Source organism: Sciurus carolinensis, chromosome 8 (genome assembly GCF_902686445.1).
Source record: "Sciurus carolinensis chromosome 8, mSciCar1.2, whole genome shotgun sequence".
Lineage (NCBI taxonomy): Eukaryota > Metazoa > Chordata > Mammalia > Rodentia > Sciuridae > Sciurus > Sciurus carolinensis.
This window is the reverse complement of record NC_062220.1, coordinates 24,240,376-24,267,837: the sequence shown is the minus strand read 5'-3', so window position 1 is coordinate 24,267,837 and position 27,462 is coordinate 24,240,376. Positions and strand designations below refer to the sequence as shown.

Below are 27,462 nucleotides of genomic sequence, written 5' to 3'. Positions count from 1 at the left end.
TGCAGGTTTTTAATGTCAATGACTTGGGAGGTTGAGGTGTTCAACCTCCAAGTTCAAGTTCAGCAAGGGCAATTTAGTGTAACCCTGTCTCAAAAAAAGGCTGTGGCTGTAGCTCAGTGGTGGAGTGCTTGCCTACCCTGAGTGAAGCCCTGGGTTTAATCCCTAATATAAAAAAACCCCTTTCAAATAAAAAGATCATGAACAATATTCAAGTCTCCTAAAGTAGACCTAATGATACATGAGTTAACCAGTGCTGAACCCTTTTAAGAGATATGTTACCTGTTCACATCTCAATTCCTCTTGTTTAAAACAATTTTTTGCGGGGAGGGGTGGTACTGGGGATAGAACCCAGGGGTCTTCTACTATTGAGTTACCTCTCTAGCCCTTTTCATTTTGAGGCACGGTCTTGCTAAGTTGTCAAGGGCAGCCTCAAATCTGTGATCCTCCTGCCTTGGTTTCTGGGATTACAAGTGTATAACACAGCACTAATCAGAAAACCCTTGGGTTGTAAGGCAAGTCATCTTCAAGATCAGTTATATATTAGGAATATGCTGCTAATCCAAATGCAAGGATTTTTTTTTTTTTCAATGCCAGAGATGAAACCTCACTCATGAGTTACCTCCCCAGCCAAGAAACTTTCTGATGAGTGGGAAACAATGTTGAGCCACTATGTGGTCTACATGGGAAAAGTATTTGGTCCTACTCCGGGAAAAGTCGTATGTTCTTAGTACTTAAAATTCTGCCTCTGCTAGAACCCTCAAAATTAATACCTAGTGAAGCAGTATTTATGGCAAAAGTTCCCAGAGCTGGGTACAGATGAGAATCACCTGCAGAAACAAAGTAAGTGCTAGGTTATAAGGCAGCTAGTGTTACAGAGAGAAAAAAAAAAAAAAAATTGGAAGGTTGGGGTGGGGTTGCAATTTCAAAGAAGATGGTAAAGGAAGGCCTTCCTGAGAAGGTGCCTTATTCTCAAGGAGAGGCAAGAGCAACATTCGGTTCTAAGGGGAAGAGCTCAGCCCAAATGGTCAAGTGCAAAGCACATCAGGAGTTTCCTTAATGCATTTGAAGAACAACAAAGGCATTAGTGACACTGAAATGGAGTAAGGGATACAAGATCAGAAGTGGGCTAGAGAGGTGATCAGCACTGAGGGCTCTTTTAAGGATGCTTTCATTCTGAGGGAGATGGAAAGTCACTGAGGCTAGTGTCTGACTACTAATATGGTATTCATATCCTTTAAAAAAAAAAAAAAAAAGGCTAATTGGAGAAGAGCTCAATCAGCTCAGTGTTGGGGAAGGAAGATGAGGAATGGCAGATCTTACATAAAATGGAATGAGAATCCTAGAAGGGAATTAAGCTTCAACAGTTTGATGCCACAGGGCACCTTAAAGGTGTAAATCAAGAAAACAGCTGTAGTAAATGTTTATCAAAACTATCTCTAAAAGATTAAAGTGCTTCCCTTGTTGACCATGGCCTGGAGAGTACATTTGGAATCAATATAGTTTCTACACTGTTTTCAATTAAATCTAGAATTGGCTCGGTAGAATCTAGGAGTACATAATAAAAAGGGCCAAAAAGGACTTAGTAAACATATGCTTTAGTAATAAGTGAATTTGGGCCCAGTCCCCAGTGCCCTAAGACTAAAATATCATATGAGCTCTGGAACACAGGGCAGAAGCAGACACCAAAGTACTAAACAAGGGTTCTAACCCCAATTCTGCTCTGAACAGAATTGTCAGTTACATCATTTCTGGGGTATGCTTCTTTACCTATAAAGAAAAATAGCTGGATTTCCACAATTCCACTCTTATTCTATTTCTAAAGGCCCTATTGACACCAAAAATCTAGGAGTTAACTATAATGAACAGAGCTCTGAGACTGGAGCTTAAGGCAGTGTCCAATGCTAAAGTCCTTAAAGAAAGCTGGTCTGTAAGGCAGCATTTTTAGTTATGGAAGTATTCTGGAGAATACAATACAGAACTACCACATGCTAAAATGCCACAAAGAGTCATAAAACCTACTGACTCTTTCAAAGTAAGTGGAATCAGAGTTTTAAGCTTGCCTTTGAGGAAGACACTGCCAGACCAATGCTATCAAAAAATCTTTTCTAAACTAAAATGATCTCTCTCCTTATTCCAAGTTTTTTTTAATTGTTAAAAAAATATATAGGGGCTGGGGAGATAGCTCAGTTGGTAGAGTGCTTGCCTTGTAAGCACAAGGCCCTGGGTTCGATCCCCAGCACCCAAAAAAAAAAAAAAAAAAAAAAAAAAAAAAAAAATATATATATATATTTCCAAAGTCAGTCCATGGAAAGGAGCATGTCTCCTTTACATTTGTTCTTGAACAAGCTGTGGGCACTATTTCTGGCAGTCATTTGCATTCTGGACAACGATGCCAACAATGGAACTTCTGGACCAGGAGGGGAGGAGACTGGGAAAGAACAGGCTAGGAATTCAGAGAAGGAACATTCTCAGGACCCAGTGTTTGCCCTGGCATGTTCTCCTTCCTTTTGGCAAGACTATCACCACACTAATGAATATGTCTGCAAAAAGAAAATTTTCCCAACACTTGTTCCCATTCAACCAGGAACTATTTTGAAGATGTTTTAAGAGAACATATTTTGGAAAAAAAAAAAAAAAAAATTTTTTTTTTTTTTTGAAACACGATAAAAGGAAGCAGCAAGTCTTTTTTTTTTTTTTTTTTCCCCCCCAGTGCTGGGGATCAAACCAAGAGCCTGAAGCATGTTAGGCAATATTCTACCTGAGCAATACCCCAAGCCCATCAACTAATTTATTTTAAAATATTTTTTAGATATTGATAGACCTTTATTTTATTCATTTATTCATATGTGGTGCTGAGAATCGTACCCAGTGCCTCACACATGCCAGGCAAGTGCTCTACCACTGAGCCACAACCCCAGTGCCTCAAATAATTTTTACTCTGTATGATATGAGATTTTATTCACTACAATTTCTATGTATTTCAGTTATCTCCACCAGATAAAACTGAGAGCTCCTTTAAATCTTCTGGATAATTATTCTCAGGTACTGCTCTAGCTACTTATTAGAAGGCGGTGGGAGGGTGACAGTAGGAATAAACATCTAGCTAAAAAGTTTGCCACTTCTGTTCTGCATCCTATAGCAGAAGGGCATCAGGTGATTTATAATTCTGGAGAAGAAATTCAAACCACGCTTAGTTGATGCAAAACTATCTTAAAAACACACACACTCTAATTGTTATAAAAGAAAACTATGCCATGTTTTTGCTTATTCCACTCCAAAACTTAACAGCTCCAGAAGAGAAGGTAAACATCATGGAGTCAGTCATGCTGAGAACTGTTTTTTATTTCAGCTTATTTCTATGTCCAATCCCAGAAGGGCTCTCTACAAAGCTATACACAGTAACTTTTAACGTTGGGGCAAATATGTGAATAAATGAGATGAAAATTAATCTTATTTTCTGCTTTCATTTCCTTTACTGGAGGGGATATTAGTGACCAAATCTGTGGGTGATGAAATATCTTAGGCCAATCATCTATCCAGGAACTTCACTCAGAATTACCTTTAAGAAAATGAGAAGTTAGACAAGTGACAAAGGAAACATGGTAAGTCCACTCTAGTGCAAGTCGATGCAAAGCACCAGAGGCAAAAATGGTAGCTCCTTCCCAGGGATTAAGCAGACCTGTACTGAGATGGTTAAGGCAGTTGTAGCCTGTTGCAACTTAATGATAAGTTTATGATGACTGTGAGAAAACAGTGAAAACGTTTAAATCATTCTCATATTTTTACCTTTAGGACAAATGTCCACATAAAGTAGACTATTCACAACCCAAATGACTAATTCCATTTAAGTAGGTATGACTATTTAAAATATGTTCAGGGGCTGGGGTGTAATTGAGTGGTAGAGCATGTGCTTACTAAGCACAAGGTTCCTGTGTTCAATCCCCAACACCAAAAGGAAAAAAAAATCTATCTGTGTTTATTTTATTAAAGATCAGATCTTTATCTTCCCGTGCAATATCTCAGACTATACATTTTTAAAGGGGAGTAACTTGGATCTCAGTTCCTAACTCAGAGGTGACCTGAGTCAGAGTACTGTAGCTGAATTAAGGGGTAGGGATGCTGCCAGCCTCACCTGTGACAGCCAGATGCTGTGTCCCTTAGTGTGCATTAGGGCACACTCTAACAAATTTTTCGTCTTACCTCAGACAGCCAGGCCCAGCCTGCACCCGGGCAGAAGTCTCTTCAGAGAGGTGGGCCTTTCCTACTCAGGAGAGATGGACCTGGGCTGGTCTCTTCTTGGGTGAGGAACCAAGCAAGAAGCTCACTCTCAATGCCCTGTGTCATGGGAACTTCTGAACTGATCCTGTGTGTGTTCAGGAGATCTAAACTCAACAAGGGGTCCTCTTTTCTGTTTCTTCCTTTCTCTCTGATAATATGGAGTCTGAGGAATGGGCTGGATGGATAAGAAAAGTTCATTTATAACTAAGAAAAGGTGAAGTGTTATCCTTCAACAGCATAACCCTTCTACCAACCTAGCAGATCATCAAAACCTCAGCCTACTGGCCTAGAGTTTCATTTTTGGAAGACTGTAACCTCTTTCCCATCTCCATAGTTTATCTTTCAAGTCTCTTGATCTTTCATATACCCACACTGTTGGAATCCAACAGAATTTTCATGGCCAGAGGCCGGACAGTATAGAACACACTGTATTTGAAATCATAAGACCCAATTTCAAGCCTCTACCACTCTTACTAAACAAAGCTGTAGTTAAAAGATCAGGCTCTAGTCAGATTGCTTAAGTCCCACTGTGCGAACCTTCAGCAACTGACAATTTCTTTGCCTTTTTGTTCCCTTATTTCTAAAACCAGGTTAAATAATGTTATCTACATATTATAGGACTGTCCTGAAAATTAAATGAGTTAATATATGTAAAGCATTTGTACAGTAACTGGCATAGTAAGCATTCAATGTTAGTTTCGGTTTAATGAGTTTCGGCAAGTAATTCCACCTCAATTTCCTCATCCTAAAAATGAAACTATCTGCCCTATACATTCATCTCTTAAGCTTTTAGGTACTGTTAAGAATATCAGGATATTTTGATTCAGAGATATGCTTCTAATAATCTTATCACACTGGAAATGGAAAATAAGTTATTCTAATGGTTTGTTAAAAGACCATTCTGACTGCATTTGGCATGGTAAAAAAATGAACAAAACGACACTAGAATGGAAGGCAGATTCTACAACTAGTAAGTAGTGATGTACCTCAACCTTATTTTTTCCATCCTTCAAATGTGGCAACTAGATGACCTAATCTCTAAAGTTCCTTTTAACAATATGATTTTTACCACCACCAGGAATATAAACAAATCTTAAACTGTGTGAACAAGTTTTTCAAAAGGAGATAAGACATTACTCTTGTTGTTTTTAATAGAAATTCAGTTTCACTAAAGAAAAAGGAAGTCAAGAATACATGTTTCCATTCTGATATCAAATCCTAAAAGGAAAGAAATGGACTTAATGCCAAAAAGATGTCAGAATAACCAGCTCAAAAGCTAGAGGTCACCCACTTTAAAGCTTACGCCCAGGCAGCAAGTAAGATGGAATTTTTATATAGTAAATGGAAAGATTATATAATAATGAACTGTCAAAGGCAGAATTCAAACAGACATAAGCCAACTTCCAGAAGGAAATGAACAAGTCCTCTGATACTAACAACCATATGCAAAGGCAAAATTACCCTCAGAGGAGGAGGGGGAAAGCTACTATACTGTTTGTACTCTAACAGTAAGATGAAAGGAGATGGATTTAGATAATACAGATCACTTACAGCAGGTTTTCTTATCAATAAGGTCAATTTGACCACTGGCTTCTTCCCTAAGAACTTCAGCACCTGTCTCTTTACCCAAGTCCTGTCCTTTTCACTCACCTGACACCCTGGCACATCAGTTCCTTATACTTCTCGATGACTTTTCCTCTCATTCCACTTCACATTTCCCACCACATACCTTGAACTGTTATCCCTAACAACAGTTCTATCTCCCATATCACAAATTCAGACATCCCCTCCCCTACCACAGTTTCCTGTTCTTTCAAAGGAGCTTCTCACCCCATGAACTAGTCTTTCACCTGAGAATTCCAACTTATTGATCCATTTTCTACCTGCCAGCACTCTAAACTTCATCCTCTTCTTAAGATTTAAGAACCATCACTGGGACTGGGGTTGTGGCTCAGTGGTAGAGCACTTGGCTAGCATGTGTGAGGCATTGGGTTCAATTCTCGGCACCACATATAAACAACATCTAAAACATCTAAAAAAAAATTAAAAAAAGAAAAAGAACCATCACTATTACCATGCTCTAGCAATCCTCTGAAAATTCCTTGCTCTCTCCCCTTCAATTGCCCACCTACCTATCTATAACTGAAGCAAAGTCAATCATGCACACTCACTATATGCTCATTCCTCAGTGTCCGAGGGGGATTGGTTCTCACCTTCTCCCCCAGGATACCAAAAGCTGCAGATGTTCAAGTCCCTACTCTAAAATGGCATCATAGTATTTGCATATAACCTTGGCACACTCTCCCATATTCTTTATGTCATCTCTGGATTATTCATAATCCCTAATATAATGTACATGCTACACTGTTATACTGTATTTTTCAGGGAATAAAAGGAAAAATTGTTCAGTACAGATGCAATTATTTTTCCAGAATATTTTTGATCCATGGTTGTTGGTTGAAGCAGTGGATGTAGAAACTGTGGATCTGGAGAGTCAACTATACTTGGATATGAGGGTGCCTGCCACTAAGTAGATATTCATTCACTTACTCATTCAAATATTCTGTGGAACAGGCATGTTATCAGACCCTAAGCATTTGCTGGGGTGAGTGCTAATAGTAAAACAGAGCCAGGACTGCCTTTATGAATTTTACATCTACTGAACTGCCAGGGAGAAGAGGTTTAAGTGAACAAATACATACCAGCTTGTCAAGATAGGCTCAACAATTACGTTCATGGACTCCACATCACCTACAACTTTCCTCTTCCTTTCTCTAGCAGCTTGCTCCCCCATTTCCCAATGAATTTTTCACTTACCTCATTCTGCAAATCTCCTACTTCCTTTTCCTCCCTTTGCTCCTTCATCCCTCTCTCTCTGCCCATTTTAAGATGGGAGCCAACTGGGAGAACCCCCCCCTTTCCATTTCTACAAACTTCTCTGCATCACATTTAATCTCTTTCCTCAATAGCTCACACCAATGCTCATGCTCCTGCCAACACCCATACTGTGCTCTGACCTTGCCCCTTCCTTTCCAAAGACATGGCTCCTCCAAGCCTCCTCCCAATTCCCAGCATCACCAAGCTTCCCTCTTTTCTAGACAACTTCCTACAAAGAACATTGAAATATCCTTCCAAATCTTCCATTTAAAAATTTAAAAAACAGAAACTACCCTTTATCTTCCTTTAGGTTTCCCTCTCCTCAATTTGGATGATTTCCTTAATATAGCCAAATTTTCACGAAGTCACAAAGATCTAGACCAGAGTTTCTCAATATTATTACCATTATTATTACCTCTAAACTGGGCCCCTTTGTGAAGAGAAACATGGAGCAAGGCTGGTGGGGAAGAATGAAAGAATCAGAAAGGAATCTTTTGCTGATAATATCTTACATAATTTCACTTCTACCGTGTCACCCTGACTTTTCCCATAGCAATAGAAAAATGCAAATCTACTGGGCACAGTGGTGCACACCTATAATCGCAGCAACTCAGGAGGCTGAAGCAGGAGAACTGCAAGTCCAAGGCCAGCCTGGGCAACTTAGTAAGACCCTGTCCCAAAATAAAATAAAAAGGGCTCGGGATGTAGCTCAGTGGCTCAGTGGTGAGCATGCCTGGGGGTTCAGTCTCCAGTATTGCAAAGAAAAAAAAAAAAAAAAAAAAAAAACTTTCACTCTATTTAAAACCTTTTCACAATCTTTCCATTAAGTAAAATAAAATTCACACCTTTAACCTAGCTTACAAAGTCCCTGCCTGTGTTTGGACTCTATATTACACCTCACTATCTACCCAGATCCCTCAGCCTACAGCACTAGCACTTGTGATTTCTTCTGCCTGGATGCTCTTTCCCTGGTCTTGGGAGATCAGGGTTGGCTTATATTTTCATTTTAGTTTCTGCTTAAATTTTCTCCAGAGAGGTTTTCCTAAATACGTAATTCAAGGTAGCTATTCTATACATCAATTCTCTGTTTACAGCTATCAAAATTTTATATTTTGCTTTATCTTCTTCTGTCTAAAGGAAGTGAATGTTGAGATCAATTTGCTCACTTCTGAATCCTCAGCACCTAGAATGATGAGCACACAGCAGGAGTCCAAAAATTTGTGGAATTAGAAGAAATCATGTCAGTTTAATCACTAGACAAATTTTTAGAAATTCATCCTGAAAAATCTCAGTAAACAGAAAACTTTTAATTATGGCTACATTCTCAGAGCCTTATCTCAAAGAACATTTACAAAACTTTCCTCCTAGAACTTTGCTTCTGTCTAATGGAATTCAAAAGACAGATCATTACGCAGTAGCAGTTATATAAGTAATTCAGACAGGAACTAATTCAAACCCAAGGTCATGAAAATAAAGAAGTATACAGAGGATCTTAATGAAATTTTACTTCCTTAGTCCAAGAATTTATTTTATTTGTGGAAATACAGTGGCCCAAGTAGGCCTTTGTTAAATGACTAAGCAACACCTCTCATGAATGACACACTCCTCTCCAGCTTGACTAAACACTGCTCACTTAAGTTACACTAGTTCCCAAGTAACTGTAGAATGTTTGCACCTAGGAACACACAAAATAAATGGTATTATAAGTTCTATAATTAGCTTAGTCATATACCATATTATAAAACTATACCCCAAAAATAGTGTGAGGTAACTTCTGGTCATAGTCAAATAAAAAAAAAAATTATTCCAGAAGAATCTACTATTCTAACAAAAATATTATAACATTTTCCATAATTACTGGCAAAAATAAAAAATATATATATATGGCTCACTGCTTATCAAAGTATTTTTCAATGAAGAAACTATAATAGCTAGTCAGGGTGGTTCACACCCATAATCCCAGATCCTTGAGAGGCTGAGGCAGGATACTCACATGTTGGGAGGCCAAACTGGACAACTTAGTGAGATCTGGTCTCAAAAGGAATGTAGCTCAGTGGTAGAGTCACTTGCCTAGCATGCAGGAGACCCTGAGGTCCAATACCCAGTACCACAAAACAAAAACAAAAAAAACCTATGACAGACTGGGAGATTTAAAAGGGATTTTGACAAATTATCTAGTCCAGTGGAAAGGACAACTAAACCATCCTACTTAGATAACAGCCTGACCAACTATTAAAGGCCACTGACACAGCTCGGTATAACATTTTAACTATCTTATTATTGCCCATGACTTTCATTTCCATTTACTCGCATGGATTTGGAGTATAGGATATCAAATTCCATGCAGAATGGGCTTGCTAGGTTTTTCCCAGCCATTCTATCAACATTCAGCTCACCATTATGCAGTCTCTCCACAACAGCGTTCTTAAGCTCCCACTTCTGCATATTTCGCTTTGGAATTAAATTGCAATCCAGACAGACTGCACACAGCTTGCTCCTAGGAAAGGACCTTTTTTACTGAGAACATGTAGATACACATTGGTAGCATTTCAAAAGCTAGTTTCTAGACCTGTTAACCAGATCTTACAACAGTTTTCTATTTCTAAAACAAAAGTAAATGGTGAAGTGGGCCCAAGCTGGTCTTAATAGTATTTACAAAAGATTCTAAAATAGTCTACATTTCTATATGAAATTAGCAAAATGCAATTCTATTAATACACTGGCCAGCAGTGATTAATTAAATATGATAAAACAACAATTTAATTTTATCTTAATGTTAGCACTTAAGTAGATATGATTTGAGGGCAACTACTACACATTTCTAAAGAGTACTTTGTGGTACTTTTAGGACCTTCACAGGCTAAAAGCCCTGAATCTAATGTTTTGTATCTTTATTAGAAGATTTGGAATTTTCTTTCTCCTTGCCTCAGGCTTATTAAAAGTATTAACATTATTATTAGTTCTAAACTGGGCCCCTTTTGAAGAGAAACAAGGCTGGTGGAGCAGAGTGTAAGAGTCAAAGGAAAAGATGGTGAGAACTGCTAGAGAAGCCAAGAGACGGGGAAAATAGGAGAAAAGGAATGAAGAAGTGTATAAAGGTAGTATACAAGATAAATTAGACTATCAGCCAAAAAAAAAGGGAAGAGAAGAGCACACACACTTACATGCACACATAATTAAAATTTAAAGGAGAAGAGGAGGTTGGTAGGAAACCTGCAGGTTAGACAGGTTTTAGCAAGCTAGCAGGTGGGAATTCTGGTCAAGGATAGCTTGGTGGCTTTCTAGAATGAAAGAAGTGCAGACAATGATGTGGACAGGACATTCAAAGGTCATGCCTTGTAATATCTTTAAAAATATTTACTTTTGTAGTAAAAGCACACAGTGCAGACTATTTAGAAATCACAGAGATGCTTTTAACCTCTAACTCAAGAGTCACTGATAATTATAGCCATATTCTGACATTAATAATTGAAATTTGCACGTAAAATATTAGCATTTTCCTCTGTCACTCTCAAAGATGGTGTTAAAACATGAGTAATGGTTGTAAAATATTTTGTCCATTAAGACATATTATAATTTAACTAGTTTATCACCAATGGGCTATTCAGGTTATTTCCTATTTTTAAGAATAAATTTTAACACTAAAATTTGCATATTCTTGTACAGTAATCATAATACACATCTGAGTACTTCTTTAGGCAATTTTTTTAATTTTTCAAAAGATAAAATTATAAAGGGCTGGGGATATAGCTCAGTTGGTAGAGTGCTTGCCTTGCAAGCACAAGGCCCTGGGTTCAATCCCCAGCACCGCAAAAAAAAAAAAAAAAAAAAAAAAAAAGATAAAATTATAGTATATACTGCTGGCCTGGCTATCTGAAACTTTTGCCAATATTGTTTAAAACATGCAATTTGATAAATTACTTATTATTACTTATTGTTTTTAATCTATATCCTTTTCAGTAAGATGAAACCAATTCATATACTATGCTTACTGGTTATTTTCTATTTTATTAAAAATTGATATATGTTGCCTTCTTTTATATGAGATCACTCATCTTTATTTCTCCCCCACAGACACTGCAAGTCTATGTCTTCTTTGGTGAGAGTTTTCTCCTTAGTTTAAGCTGAGCATACATGTAATGGGTAAAAACTGTGAGCCTGGAGAAGTAGGGAATAAATAATAGTGTCTCTGCAACAACTTTGCATAAAATAAACTCTTCATGGCCTGGATTACTTGAGGTTCTCAAAGGATACTTCCAAAGTTCTCAGATGTACCTTCACATCTTCAAAGCTTTTAAAGACTATTTTCAACATATAAAACAGTTTTTTTAGCCAGGCACATGCCTGTAATTCCAGTGGCTCATGAGGCGGAGGCAGGAGGATCAAGAGTTCAAAGTAAGACTCAGCAAAAGCAAGGTGCTAAGCAACTCAGTGAGACCCTGTCTCTAAATAGAAAAGGGTTGGGGATGTGGCTCAGTGGTTGAGTGCCCCCAAGTTCAATCCCTGGTACCCCCTTACACACACACACAGACACACACACACACACACACACACAAACAATTAAAAAAAAAAAACTATTTCCTTCTTGTACTCTTCTCTAAACAGGCACTGACTTACTCACACCTCATCTAAAAATACAATGAAGGGTTATGGGCATAGCTCAGTGGTAGAGTACTTGCCTAGTACATGCAAGGCCCCAGGGATCCATCCCCAGCACCACAAAAACAAAACAAAACAAAACAGTGCCACTAAAGAATATGTTGTAGCAATGGGGTGGCACATACCTATAATCCCAGCGACACTTTAGGCCAAGGCAGGAGGCTCTCAAAGTCAAGGACAGCCTGGGCAACTTATCAAGATCCTGTCTCAAAAAACAGGGGCTGAGGATATAGCTCAGGGACAGTGTGCTCCTGGTTTCAATCCCTAGTACGATCCCCAACAAAAAAGTAGTATATGCTATTTTATGTATGTTCATCTTCTAGCTAGTAAAGACCTTCTACAGTTTTCCTCATGTCCAGAAGGACCACATACACTGAGTATTTAATGCCCTGGTCAATATTAAGCATACAAAATTCACTTAATTCCAATATCACTTTTTTTTTTCTTTTCTTTTTCTCTTTTTTTTTTTTTGGGGGGGGGGGTGGTACTGAAGATTAAACCCAGGGGCACTTAACCACTAAGTCACATCCCTAGCCCTATTCTGTATTTTACTTAAGAGACAGGGTCTCACTGAGTTGCTTAGCACCTCGCTATTGCTGAGGTTGGCTTTGAACTTTGATCCTCCTGTCTCAGCCTCCTCGCACTGACTTTAAAAAAAAAAAAAAAAAAAAAAAAAAAGACATGGATCTCATTACTGTTGCCCAGGATAGCCTTGAACTCCTTGGCTTAAGTAATCTTCCTGCCTCAGCCGTCTGAGTAGCTGGGATTATAGGCATGCAACACTGTACCCAGAGACTATCTTATTTTCTAGAAGAGTAAAATGGTTTTCATCGGTCAAGGAGAACTGAGTCCATAACTTCTCTTTCCTGATGACCAGTGACAACTATCTAATCACGCGCTCTTAACTCTACATGGTCGCTAACCCCCAGCAGCATTGCTAAGTACTCTAGGAAATATTTTTGAATAAAAAGATAAAAGTTAGTCTGACTTCTCAAATAAATCAGAATTTAAAGACTCAAATATGATTCCTTTCAAAGCAGTCTCTCTGGAAAACTATGTAAATATTTCAATGATGTTATAGTTGATTAAAGGAGTTTTATAATTTCTCTTTGGAAGTACCCAGAAGACCAGTTTTATGCCAACTGATATTACTCAGTTTTTCCATTCATCTTACTTTCTGGGCTTAAATCACCTTTAGCCATTTCAAAAATTCATATGTAGCTTCAAAGCACCAAGATTTGCCATTACTTATGTATTCAAAGAGAATGTAAAGATGAGCTTTAAGTGGTTGAAAAAGAGTCCATAACCTCCCAAGGTGTCCATTTATATTCCTTTTCTTTCTCAAGAGGATTTGGGGTAGCTATATCACTATTTGGGGGAAAATAAGAACTCATTTATAGATGTAAATTGTTTAAAAGAATATCTCATGTAATCATGCAACTACTGAAAATCTTCTCAAATTAAATTTGCAAAAAAGTATCCCAAAGATAAGTATGTCAAATTATATTGAATATATATTCAATATGCACAGAGAAATGTTTTAAATAAGAGACAAGAATATAAATAATGATACCAATTTAAGGCATAGAATTATGAAATGTTTTTAATCTTTTTCTTTTATTTTTGCTCACCTTGACTTTCTTACATTCCTTTAATGGATATGGATCATTTTTATAATTAGAAAATATACACATAAACACATACTCAAACAGAGAAGTATACCCAGGTATATACTTAAAAATTAATCTCAACTTGTTGGTTTTCTGGTTTTTATTTTGACTACACTGGGAGTTGAGCTCAGGGCCTTATGAATGCTAGACAAGTGCTGTACCACTGAGCTATATCCCCCACTCCAGCTACACCTTAGTATCTAAGAACTTAAAATTTGGCTCAGAAGGAATGTACATCTGCCAGATACAATGGAAACAAGGTTTAAAAAGAATATGTTACCTTATTTCCTTTCCCTTCTGTATAATTTTACATCTATACAACTCAAAAAGGAAAACTTGCCTTTTCTAAGTGAGCCACAGCTTTTCCAAATGCTTAAAGCACATCAACAGTAATTACATTGTTGACAACTTGAAAATGGGTCACCCCACACAACTGATTAAAACGCTCTTATGCAATCTTCCTTTGGAGGAAACAAGGACAGCTTGTACAAATATTTCAACTAGATCTACTTCCTTAAGAGATGATGATACATATTTGTAGACTCTACCAAGTTCAGAAAGCACACAGAAAGGGAAAGAAAAACTAATGAAGTTAAAATGGTCTGTTCATTTGTCCCAATCAATTTTATACAAGGACACTGCTTATTAGTAAATAAGCAATGTCTAAAATTTAGATATTCTAGGGAAGGGGGTGTAGTTCAGAAGTGCAGCACCTGCCTGGTATGTATAAGGCCCTGGGGTTCTAGCTTAACACAAGGAGAAAAAAGCTATACTGGATAAAGTTTTAGATATTTTAGATATTTTTACTTAGAAAGCAAAATGAAATCAATCATGTTTATCTGAAATGATACGTTAAGACAACATCTGGGAAATAACTACATTTATACAGGACATCCAACTACATTTCTCTAGGTTTACTGTTTCAATAAGCTCTATTGTCTCCTCTCTGACTAGGAATGTGGTGTAATAAAACTGGATTCATAAGGCCAACTTTTAGTCTTTCAGTAAATGTATTTATGAGATGTGTCTAAATGAATTTATATGGTTTGTACAATCTGTAAAGGCTTTAGGATCATACCACTCTACTACATGTTAAAAATGTCTGAACAGAAACACTGTCAAGTTAAGAGATGAATAAACTGAGGGCAGGGAACTATAACATGCTGCCACAGATAGAAGGCAGAGAAAGGCTCATGGCTTCAACCACATGATTATCAAGTCAGATGTGCTCTCGAGTTCTTTCAGACTCGACACCTCCGGTACCACTTCACCATCCCTAACTCTACAACTTAGAGGCCCCTAGCGATGAAAAATATTCAGATTCATTTATCCATCAAGTATCTTCTGGATTGCTGGTTTAGAAAACTCACCTAAGAAACTCAAGGAAATTACCAGTCTATTGTTCAAATGAGCACAAAAGTTTCCCAGTCTAAGAATAAATTTTTGGATGCTCTATTTTTAAAGCATAGAACTCTAAAGCATGTAAATTGGTTAGCTATTGGTGAGAGGTTACCACTTTTGGACTTAAGTCTGTGACTATCCTAACTCTTCTGTATTATTTGCCCTACAGAGAAATGCAGAAGCATGAAATTAAAGCAAAGCTTCAGAAAGCTTTGGGTTTTTTTTTTTTTTTTTTTTTAATTTTTTTGTTGTTTGCCGCCAAGAAATCTGACTTTAGCTCTGAAGACAGTTACAGTGATGCCAAGATATTTGAACTCTGGCTATTTTCAGTACAAGGTTCAGTCTGCCCATCACAGCATTCCCAATATATTCCCATTTTACTTAAAATTGATCAATATTTTAAGTTATGTATAAACTGAAGCCTCCCAAAAAGTTGATTGAAGTTAATTGAAGAACTATTATTCTATAATCAAAATATTTAAAGGTGTCAACCTCCAATCAGAAGTACCTTTATAACAACTGACACTAATACACCTTAATTATTAACACTGAGCACCTTAATGGAGAAGGCAAGTTAATAACATCACAAATTAAGGCAGAAGGAAGATGAAGGCAAGGAAACGGCACTTCTTGTACAACCCCACTGAGGTTGCTGTTCTTTTGTCTACTGTTTACAACGCTAAAAAGACTGGAGAGAGTAAAAGTTGTTTCATGGCTTGGTACCCAGAACTGGGGGGTTAACGAAAGCAAAGTAAGATCTAAGCTAGATTTTTAGATGACAGAATTAGGACAGATATTATGTAAATATTCAATGACACCTAAAGAGAAAAATCTACACTGTAAGTCATTACAATCATGCAAAGGTATATGTAAATGTCCTCTATCACCCTATGGAAGTTTCCCCAAGTCACTGATTAACCAACCAAAGTCAAAAACTGAAACATTCAGTTAAATCATTTCTAGAATTGTCTCGCACAAAATGTAGGATATTATTTCCTCTTAGATTTCAAAAGTCTCTAAGGAGAGAAACCAAACCAAGTACTCACATACCTATAGATGGAGATTTGAAAGGGTATTTATCAGGAAGATCCACTCTAACTTTCCATACTCCACCTTCATACGGTGCTAGAATAAAAGTAAAAAAGGTTAAACATTAGAATTCTGTCTCTAAATTAGAAAATAAATCTGAGTGTAAGTTAAATGTTAAACCCTAATCTCTTCTGAAAACCCTCAAATTAATTCCTTCAAGAGTCAGAAACCTACTACATCCAGTAGCTACTCTACATTCAGATTAATGTACTTTATTTTAAAACATCCAAAGTTGGAAAATCAGCAAAGATTGTCCCTTTCAAATTTGATTCTGATAAATGCTATCATCTAGTAACTACCAACCACATCCCCTTTTCTCCTCAGTCAACCCCCCCCCCCAAAAAAGACAAAAAACAAACAAACAAACAAAAAAAACAATAGCTGGGCACGGTGGCACATGCCTGTAATCCCAGCACTTCCAGAGGCTGAGGCAGGAGGATCACAAGTTCAAAGCCAGCTGCAGCAATTTAGCAAGGCCCTGCAATTCAGTAAGACCCTGTCTCAAAACCAAGTACAAAAAAGGGCTGGGGGATATGACTCTGCATTTAAGCACCATTGGGTTCAATTCCCAAAAACAAAACACAATGTACTTCCCAGAAACTACTCATTGCAGCCACCCAGAATTCACAGCTCATTAGAGAGAAAAGTGTATAAAGTAATTATGATGAGAAATTGATTTTTCTCATTGGGTCTAGAGTTCAATTGAATTTACTTTTCAAAAACTATGTATGCTACCACTTGTCCTTGATGTTATGTCTTTAAGGAAAAGAGTAAAAGACTGTAAAAGAAGAACACATACCAACACATATACTTACTTCCTTGTGGTCCATAAAACTTCACTACAAATTCATTGAGTCCTCCCAGGATTGTAACCTCATGCTTACTCTCAATGCTAATGTGGAGGGTAAAGGAAAGTACACAGGCTTTAAATTAGGGAAAAACTACTGATGACATCCCTGGGATGTGCCAGCTCAAGTGTTACCAAAACTTGATGTGATACTGATACAATACACAACTCTAGTAGTTTAGGAGTCATCTTACTCTAAAAAGAGACTATGATCAAACTCTGGATTGAGAGAGACTGATTGATGTTCAAATCCCAGGACTGTCAATTATTTCGTTAGTGAGCCTAGACAAAATAATGCCCTTTGTTCTCACCCTGAAAATTGGGAAAATAGTATTTCATAGGATTTCTGTGAAGATTAAACACGGAAAATGTGTAAGATTACATTTGCCTATATTTAAATAAAAAATGGGCACTTTTAGTATTTTCTCTTTCTGTACCTTCTACTCCCCAATAAGCCCTTAACATAAATTCAGTACTCCCTTTAGTCAAATTCGGATGTCTGGCAAATCACTAAAAATTCTCCTAAACTAGAATTTGCTTGGATCATAAAATTAAAGATTTCACTAAGGAAAGTCCTCACAACTTTCTCCTTGGCCTATGGAATGCTCAAATTAGTTAATGATACAACTCTGCTATAAAGCAAACCAACAAAAAATTTTTAAAAAATCTTATCTGTTGTGTTTATTTTCACCTACTCTTTCCTTTCCTCCCCAAACTCCATCCCCTTTAGATCTGCCTCTAGATTCTGGAGTAGTTCAGGGCTTTAATCATAGAAGGGTAACTCTTCTAAGTTCTCTTCCTAAAAAACTTATCTGGCCCTGAGGCTCTTACCCTTTTACTGACTCAGTTACAGAAAATTAATTAATCCATCTTAGTAGAAGAGAGTGCTACTGATCTAAAACCTGTTCAAAGTCTGCTTTGTGGTCTAACTCAACTGTGACACTATGATAGGAATTTTAGGTGGTATGGTTTTGGAAAATTTTCAAATCTCAATGTAACAATATAAAAGAAAGCCAGAAATGACAGAACTGGTATCATCTTTCTCAACCAGCAGTGCCAACTACATTTTAATTAACACACTAATGTACAAAAGAGATAAATCAAAAAATTTTAAATGCTCTCTTAAATAACAGATAAAATGAAACTTTTAAAGGTTTGAAATTAAATATTTTGCTCCCCAAGTCCTTGTCCTATAGGCCACAATAAAAACTGGAAGAGATCAGGTATATTTTGGGTAAAGCCCTTGCTTGAGAGCCTTGCGTAGTATCCACAAGAGAATATTTAAATTACGTAATTCAGACTGTACCAATTTGGTCTCATACTTTTCTAACTGACAATTATTCTAATAACAAGCATACTCAAATAGTATTCACACAGGAAAATTGGAATCGTTTTCACTGATCGAATGACACACAAATAAATGCCTGCTGTGGTGTACTTAATTTTTCCTGACCAAAAAGTCACCCTCTTGACACTCACAAAATATCCCAATGTTAATGCAATATATATTTTTTAAAGAGTACAACATGTTTAAAATGTTTTAAAAGTTTTTAAAAAGCACCCCTGTGTCGTGTGTGTGTGTGTGTGTGTGTGTCTGTGTCTGTCTGTCTAGGGGGTGGGGGATCAACTCTAGTTATAAGGTAACAATACAAACAAGAAGCCCTCAAAGAAAATATTTTTCCATGGAAAAGGCCTTCCTAAGAATGAGACCAAGGCCAGAAACCACAAAGAAAAGATTAGCAGATATAGGCATATATGTATTTAAAACTTTTGTACTATAAAAGACAAAAATGACAAAGGAAAGGCTAGGGAGAAAAAATATACAGCATACAACCAAAAAAATGTAGATTTTGCTAGGGGTATAATTCAGAGGTGGAGCATGGGTGTGTTAGTATGCATGAGGCCCTGGGTTCAATTCTCAGCATAAATAAGAATTTTTAATACAAGGAATTATTACAAAGCAATAGGGAAGGAGAGAACATCCCAAAAAAGGTCAAAACAACCAAGAAAAAAAAAAAAAATCAAGGTATAAGAAGTTAACTCAAGTTATAAAAAGATTTTTTTCATTATAAAATTGATAAAGATTAAGAACTATATAAAACCTAGTGTTCAGTGAAATATCAATTTGTATTTCTGAGGACAACTCTAGCACCATATTCCAAAATTTCAAATATAATTACTCTTTTTTTCAAATTTAACTTCTTTGAAGCTAATTTTTTAAATAGCCAGCAGGGCATGTCATATGGTTTCATCTGCTTTGAGAAATTGCTGGCAGCACTGAACCTGTACACAGATATGTCCTGTGCCCCTCAGTGCTATCCCTGGGTATGTATTAACAGATATGTACCGCTATGTCCTCCAAAATACATGTTTAAGAAAGTACACAACACTATTTGTTATATCCAAATATTACAGACAACTAAGGGTTCATCAAGAGTAAACAGGAAACTACAGTACAGTTACCCAACAGAATATTACACCACAAATCAACAAAGAGAATTACTTGATACACAAACATGTGAAAAAACACAAAAGAGTAGGTATGAGTCCGTTTACACACTTCAATCAAGCTAAATCAATCAGTAGTATTACAAATTAGGACAGTGGTTACTCTGGTAGGGACTGTGAGAATCAGAACAAGAGATGAGGAGGCTTCTGGGGTATTTATTATGCCTTTGTTCCCTTTACCCCTGAGCTACAAATATGATTTGCATACTTTTTGGATGTATGTTATTCTTTATTTTTTCAGTACCAAAGACTGAACCCAGAGGTGCTCTGCCACTGAATCACATCCCCAGATCTTTTTATTATTTTGAGACAGGGTCTCACTAAATTGCTTAGGGCCCCACTAAGTTGCTGATGCTGGCCCTGAACCTGCAATCCTCCTGCCTCAGCCTCCCAAATCACAGGGATTAGAGGTGTGTGCCACCACATCTGGTTTATATGTTATTCTTTAGTAAAAGTTAAATGAAAATAACGAATATTGTCTTGTCTCAAAATAAAAAGGGCTGGGGATGTAGCTCATGTTAAAGCACCCTTAGGTTCAATCCCCAGTACAATTTTTTTAAAAAGTGTTTTTAATACACAAATAAATGTTTATAGCAAAACTGAAATTTAAAGATGGAAACAACCTAAATTTCTACCAATAGGAAACTGACTAAATGAATTATAAGTCATCTGTATTACACAGGTTACTAGGATAGTCTTCTAGCACCCCTGGTCTAAGAGAGCTCTATTAATGTTATGTTTCTGCTCAACTGTGGGTTTCCAGAAGTTAAAATAAATATAGTGGTGCAGGTGTTGATATCCTAGTCACTAAGCAAAAGTGGCAAAGATAATGAAAGAATAAGAGTAGGGTAAAAGATCAAATGAGTTTTAAAAAGAAGTCAAACTAATTTTATAATATAAAAATCAACAGAAGCAGTGTTCTCCATCAATCAGAAATAATTTGTATGAATGACACTAATCCATAAGCAATTATTCAATCATTTAAAATTATGAGTTATCCTCATGGATGTCACTTCTGGAAAACTAGATATCTTTCCTACCCTTTACCTAAAGAATGCAATAAAACTGGGTTTCTTCCATTTTGTGATTTGTTTAGGCTCTACTTCCACACTTACTTCTACTTGACAAAGATGACTCTCCTTTCTTAAATCATGTTAATTAGAAATCAATGCTCCCTTTTCCCCTTGATCCCCAATACAACCCACATACCAGATACAATAGGTCTCTCTTGTGCTACACATGCCCATACAGTCCATTTGATATGAGAAAGCAAACCAAATCAAACTTTTAAAACTTCTACCAACTTGGTAAATGAGACACTGTGCTAAGTTTAGGCTGCCTTGGAATGATACAGACGCGAAATCAGACAGAGAAAAAATATTCAGGTTTAGTCAAAAGAATAACACTGCATTAAAAATAAGCCATTCCATCACCACTGAATGACTTGCCACAAGAAATATAAAATTACTTGACTACTGTTACCATGAGTATTTATGGTAGAGGCCACACGTTTCTTTATTCTTCTGCTACAAAATCAAGGGCAAAAAAAAGGCAACGAGAAGCCTGGTTAAAATGACAAAAATAATGATCTGAGATGGGCCAGTCAGGCCAGTAGACCAGTGGAAACTCATTAGAAGGTTCCTTCAACACTTTCTCAGTTGCAGAACCTGAAAATATAAGAATTCCTCAGATGCTAGTCTGGTAAAATTTTGTTATATAAGCCATAAATCACATTTTACTTACCTCTGACCTAAGTTATTCACAAAATATTAGTTTTTACCCACTTAGCATTTCACTATCAAGGATTATCACTATTTTCAGCAGATTAGTGATTAACATTCCCAGGAACCCAAGTCCATTTCACTTTTAAAATGCCAGCCACCCACCACCTTATTTCTCCTGAATGGCATTATGATTACACAATTTAAAGGTGAATGCCAAAGTGTCAAGAGAACTGACATTCTTGGCAAAATTTGTCTATCAGGATTTCAGAAGTAATTTTCATATACTTCTGAAAATTTCCAGAAAGGGAACCAAGAGCTAAGCCTATGCCACAGGATTGACATTAACAGGCCAAGGACTCAGATCTCAGACATCATATCCTAAGCTTACCAACAATGAGTTTATAAAATAAACTCCAGAGCAGTGTTTTTAGGGAAAGACTGGGATAAACGACATGCTTCTGTACAGAGGCAGCAAGCTGTACAGCTTTTTCTCTCAAGATTCAGACCAGGCTCTTTAGAGTAATCACAAAGGAAAGTTAAAGAAACTGAGCAATCTTTACCACCTAGCTTCCTTGGTAAAAGATGGAAATCTGCTTATCCATTAATAGGCAAACTATCCATTTACATACAAACTATCACAAAAATACTTGGGGGGTTATGTTTATAAAGAATTCTCTTTTAGAAATACAAATTGAAGTATTTCCTATGTAGAATGTATGACATCTAGGGTTTGTTGTGAAAAAATACAGTTTGTGTAGCGGGTATGAGAGGTACCTAAGAAATGGTATCGGCCCGGAGTTCATAATTACTAAACCTGAGTGATGGCTACATGGCAGTTTGCAATTATCATTTTTGTTTATATTTGGAAATTCTAAATATAAGCTCTAAAACTAATATAGTCAGTTATAAACGGAACTCTTTATTGTTTTTTGCAGAGTTGGGGATGGAACCCATGCATGAGAGGCAAGCACTCTACCACTGAGCTACATTCCTAGGCCCAGAACTCTAGCTTTGAACAGGCATAACATTTTAGAAAATCTCAGTTACTACAGCTCTCTTGAGAATTCATAAAACAATCCAACATTTTCCTAAGGACAATATTTAATCTGCGGAAGAAAAAGCTAGCAAGTGATCCAAATACTTAACATTGCTGGGCAAGGTGGTGCACACCTGTAATCCCAGCTGCTCAGGAGGCTGAGGCAGTAAGGTCACAAGTTCAAAGTCAGCCTCAGTAACTTATTGAGGCCCTGTATCAAAATAAAAAGGGCTGAGGATGTGGCTCAGGGGTTGAGCAGCCGTGGGCTCAAAAAAAAAAAAAGAAAGAAAGAAAGACCAAAGACTTCATATTGAAAAATACTTTGCCAAAGAAAGTAAATGAACAGTTAACATTCTGAAGGAATCAAATTTTAGGTGGCTGCACAAAAATGTCTATAAAAACTCCAACCACGGCTGGGCATGGTGGTTCACACCTGTAATCCCAGCTACTCAGGAGATTGAGGCATGAGGATTATAAATTCCAGGCCAGCCTGGGCAACTTATTGAATCCCTACCTCAAAGTACAATTCAGAAAAGGGCTGGGGATGCAGTTCTGTGATAGAGTGCTTGCCTGGCATGCAGGAGGCCCTGAGTTCAATATTCAGTACTGGGTTGGGGAAGTGATCCAACCACAGAGAAGGAAGACTAGTATGGCTTTTGTGTACCCATGACAAACAGCCTCTGGACGAAATAATAACCAAAGAAGTGTCTTTGTTTAAATTACGAGTAAAGGAAAGACAGTCGTATTTATTAGGAAGGCCTCTAGTTGAAATGAGTTTAAATATAAAAGGGGGGGAGTGTTTAAAGGCTTGTGTTCTTCATATTAGAAGGGGGAACATCTATTTCAGAGAAATAGAAATAAGCTACTGAAAAAATAAGCAGAGAAAAGGATACAGGTTTAATAAGGGGGGAGTCTTCTATGAGTAAGTCTAAGTGTGTGCCTTATATAAAGAATTAAAACAAAATTTGCTCATTATCTCTATCTTGAAAGCAATACTAGAGTGTCAAGGGTAATCAACACATGACTATATATTTGTTTTTTTTTTGCAGTGTTGGGGATCAAACCCAGGGCTTTGTGCTTTCAAGTGTTATTATCTTTTAAGCTGAGCATTTTTTTTTCCCCTCAAAACTGTTCTTTTAGCTTTCCACTCAATTTAACAGGCATGTAGTAAGCTGAGCTATGGAGAATGTAGAGTGGATCTATTAAATCCACAAAAGATCAAAAAGGCTTTATTTCTAATCAGAATAGGGTCACTAAATATTTTACACACCTTCCACATACACACCATAAGGCAAACAAAAAGGTTTTTTTTGTTGTTGTTGTTTTTTTGTACTGGGGATTGAACTCAGGGGCACTCAACCACTGAGCCACATCCCCGGCCCTATTTTGTATTTTATTTCAAGACAGGGTCTCACCGAGTTGCTTAGCACCTCGCTTTTGCTGAGGCTGGCTTTGAACTTGTGATCCTCCTGCCTCAGCCTCCTAAACCACTGGGATTACAGGAGTGTGCCACCACACCCAGCTCAAAAATTCTTAAACAGAGCCTGCCTTCAATAAAATTGAAGTCTAGCATAGGAACACAAGACTTGGTCATTAAGTAGTAAGCAAGAAAGGGTTTGCATAAAAAGCTATCAGAATTTGGAGTAGGAAGAGATTTCCTCTGGTCTGACAGCCCATGTCGGTTACAGGAAGCAAAAATTTATACAGTACTTTAAGAATGTAATTTGGACACACAGAGGTAGCAGGAGTCATTTAAAGCAAAGACAATGTAGGATTGGTCCAGAGATGGCTAACACTGAATTTTTATTTTATGAATGGACCCCAGAGAGTTCTAACAGAAAGCAGGCCAAGATCAGATTATGAAGCAACCTGAAGCATGGATTTGTCTAGTGAACAGAAGTTCTACACACAGTATAGAGAAGTGTGTTCTACACAGATAAGCCAGATGTGGTGTGCAGAACAGGTTAATGGTAGGAATAAACAGAGTTAAAGCAAAAGAGCAGAAAAGAAATGTTCAAGACCTCAACAAAGAGAACAGTTACAGGAATGAGGGGAGAGATTAAACAGAGACTTCGCAGGCCTTTGCAATTGACAAGACATAGCACAGCCAGTAGAAAGTTCCAATGTTGCTACGTCTCACGAGTAATCAAAAAACAGATTTCTTCATGAATCTAATTTCTAAATGTACACAATGCATAGATGTTCCAGCATCTCTCAGGGAAGCCTGCCGGACAACTCCATTTACAATCACACTCTTGCAATGTGATATACTACGTAAGTGTTTTATTTTATATAGTGTAATTACCTATCTCCTAATAGGTGACAAACTCCACAAGGGTAGAGGTTGTCTGTTTTGTTCACGGCTGTATTCCTGGAGCCTGAAAAAGCTCCCAGCAAACAGTAGGTATTCAGTCAATATTTATAAAATGAACACATGAATGAAGTTGCAAGATGGCCATAGCCTGCTGCTGCCAGTCCGAGATCTGTGTCTAGTTCCAGGCAAGACAGATAGGTGAGGTGATACCATCAATAGCACAGTGAAAGAGAGAAGAAGCAGGTTTTTATTTTGTTTTTAATAGAAGAATCTTAATTCACTTTTGTATCTGCCAAACGAAGTATCATCAGATAAGCCAAGTGGTGATATATTATAAACAGTTGGATGACTCAAGACTTAAAAGAAGTCACCTTGTAAATCACTTAACTCTGAACTTGTCTTCTACACTCTAGAAGAGGGGTGGGAGTTGGGGGATGGTTGGGAAAACCTCACTTACAGGATCACTGAAGATTACATGAAACATACTCAGTTATCTGGCCCAGGAGGGCCTCATGCACCCTAGGCAAGTGCTATGCAACTCACCCCTCCTCAATTCCTCAATATTTAAAAATGTAAAAGACCACTCAACCTAAATTAACTCCCATGTAATTAAAATTTACTTAAGCAACAAACTTTCATAAAGCAGTATCTAAAAGTTCTATTTTCTTCTATATTTTAATCAGAATACTCAAAAAAAGGAGAAACCTTTCCTCATGCTGGGTTAATATTAATAGTTGATATATTGTACTATAAAATATAATGATGCCCTTAAGAACTAATCAGGTAGATACTCCTTATACTGTCATGCTAAAGTTCTTGCATTAAGATGTTCTTAGTTTCTTTTCTTTCTTTTTTTTTTTTTTTTTTTTTTTTGCAGTGCTGGGGATTGAACCCAGGGCCTTGTGCTTGCAAGGCGAGCACTCTACCAACTGAGCTATCTCCCCAGCCCTCTCTTTTTTTTAAGATTATTTTTAGTTTCTGTTTTTAACCTTCTTTAGTTAGATTTGTGAGCTGTCAGTGGGCTACTATCTTTTTAAAAATATCTACAAAAAAAAAAAATCTAGTTAGGTTAGAAAGATTAAATAATCAAATTCATGAAAGTGCATTTAAAATATGTATATATTAGTTGTTGATATTTTATTCATTTTTTTGATGTGGTGCTGAGATTAGATCCCAGTGCCTCACACATGCCAGGCAAGTGCTCTACCACTGATTCACAATCCCAGCCCAAAATTGCCTTTTTAAAAAAAAGGGTAAATATATTCTAAGAATGAAACTCCAATGAGTGAAATACGTAACTCTTAGCAGGTTTACAACTAAGTAAACTAAGTTCCTTCTGACTAAGAAAGGTAGCACTTATCAAAAATTGTTACTTCAAGAAAATTACCACGCACAGTGGTACATGCCTGTATTCCCAGTGGCTCAGGAGGCTGAGGCAGGAGAATCACAAGTTCAAAGTCAGTCTCAGGAACTTAGTGAGGACCTAAGCAATTTAGCAAAACCCTGGGTCAAATTAAAAAAAAAAAAGGGGCTGGGAATGTGGTTCAGTAGTTAAGCACCCCTGAATGCAATCCCTGATACAAAAAAACAACACAAAACCAAAAAAATACATGGTAAGTACGCATTGTTCAAAAGCAAAAAAATTTGACAGCTTACTATAATATCTTAAAGACATCACTGTGTAACGAGAAGCATGTATTTTTAGAATTTTACATAGTCAAAACATTTGAATAGGTTCGCCATGGTATGGATATGGTTTAAGAGGGCCTGTCCTACTTTTGTGTTGGAAACTTGGTTAAGAGGTGGAGCCTAATGGGAAGTCACTGAGAGCGTTACTATTGGAAGAGATTAAGACAGTTTCAGTAGGACCCTGAATTAGTTCTGGAGAGAGGGTTGCTATAAAAAGGTCAAACCTGGCCCCTGGCCTCACTCTGGCTTTCTGTCTGGCCAAATGAACTCTCTTCCGCCATGGTGCCACCAACCATTAGGCCCTTACCAGAGGATGAACCAATATGCCTGCCCAATCTGGAACCTTCAGCCTCCCAAACTGTGTGCTACATAAACCTCTTCTCTTTATAAAAATAACCCAGTATTAGGTATTTTGTTATAGTAACAAAATTACAAACAAAATACAAACTAGCACAAGACAGGAGTGAAGTTAAATAGCAAGCATGTTTATTACCTCCCAACAGACTATAAATCGTTCTAGCCTTCAGAGAGATTGTTAATAAAAAGCTCAAGTGTTTCACTTCATTTAGACCTTTTATATCAGAAACCTAAGTAAACACTGGCAAGATTCAAGAAAATGTTATTTTTAAAAGTGGAAAAAATCAACACTATAACTTAGCTTTCCCCCGAATGTATTATTTGGTTTAGACTTTCAAATAATAAAGTGAAAATTCCAAAAATAAAAATTGGAAGTTACAGAAAATAATCTTTAAAACAAGTTTTAGAATTTTATTAGATATATGAGAAAACTCCTCTCTGCCCTCATTCCCAATAAAATATATCTAAAAGTAGATTTATAAATACCCAAATGACCCAGTTGCACAAAAGCAAATGGAGAGAGAAAGGTACAGGGAAATAGGGAACAATGATGTCATCTTGAGATCAACAGGCTATACATTCTAAATAGAAATAAGGTTTATATTTTCAAAGAAATACAAATCCCTTAAAAAGACTTAGAAGCCAGAAGGTTATCCATAAAATATAAATAACTCCTTAACAAACTTCACTACTTTGCAATTTTTTAACAGAACATTTTGTTTACTTCTAACTGAAAATCACACATTTATGCAATACATAAATGTACATAAATTAGCAGAATACCAGTTCAGCAGTGTATTACTCTTAAATAATTTACAAAAGGTTAATCCTAAATTTACTTTCACAATTTGGTTTCTTTGATACAACTGGATTCTAGGTAAAACTGCAAGCATATTAAAAACCCATCATCTTGGGCTGGGGTATATAGCTCAGTGGTAGAGCACCTGCCTGGCATGTGCAAGGCCCTGGGTTGGATCCACATCATCACAAAAGCAGTAACAAAAAACCATCTG

At 36.9% G+C, this 27,462-nt stretch overlaps 1 protein-coding gene across 3 annotated transcripts in view; it reads right to left on the bottom strand.

Annotated features, from left to right (window-relative positions):
- Nucleotides 1-27,462, bottom strand: part of Ube2h (ubiquitin conjugating enzyme E2 H) — a 99,780-nt gene that overhangs the window by 26,099 nt on the left and 46,219 nt on the right. For 2 of the 3 annotated variants that reach the window (XM_047560260.1, XM_047560261.1), the window contains exons 2-3: nt 16,790-16,866; nt 15,936-16,010 (exon numbers count right to left, since the gene is read on the bottom strand). In XM_047560260.1, coding sequence (XP_047416216.1) covers nt 15,936-16,010; nt 16,790-16,866 — 152 coding nt within the window. Of the gene's footprint in view, nt 1-4,200; nt 4,454-15,935; nt 16,011-16,789; nt 16,867-27,462 lie in introns of those variants that run through there. The other variant, XM_047560262.1, reaches the window with a different exon arrangement.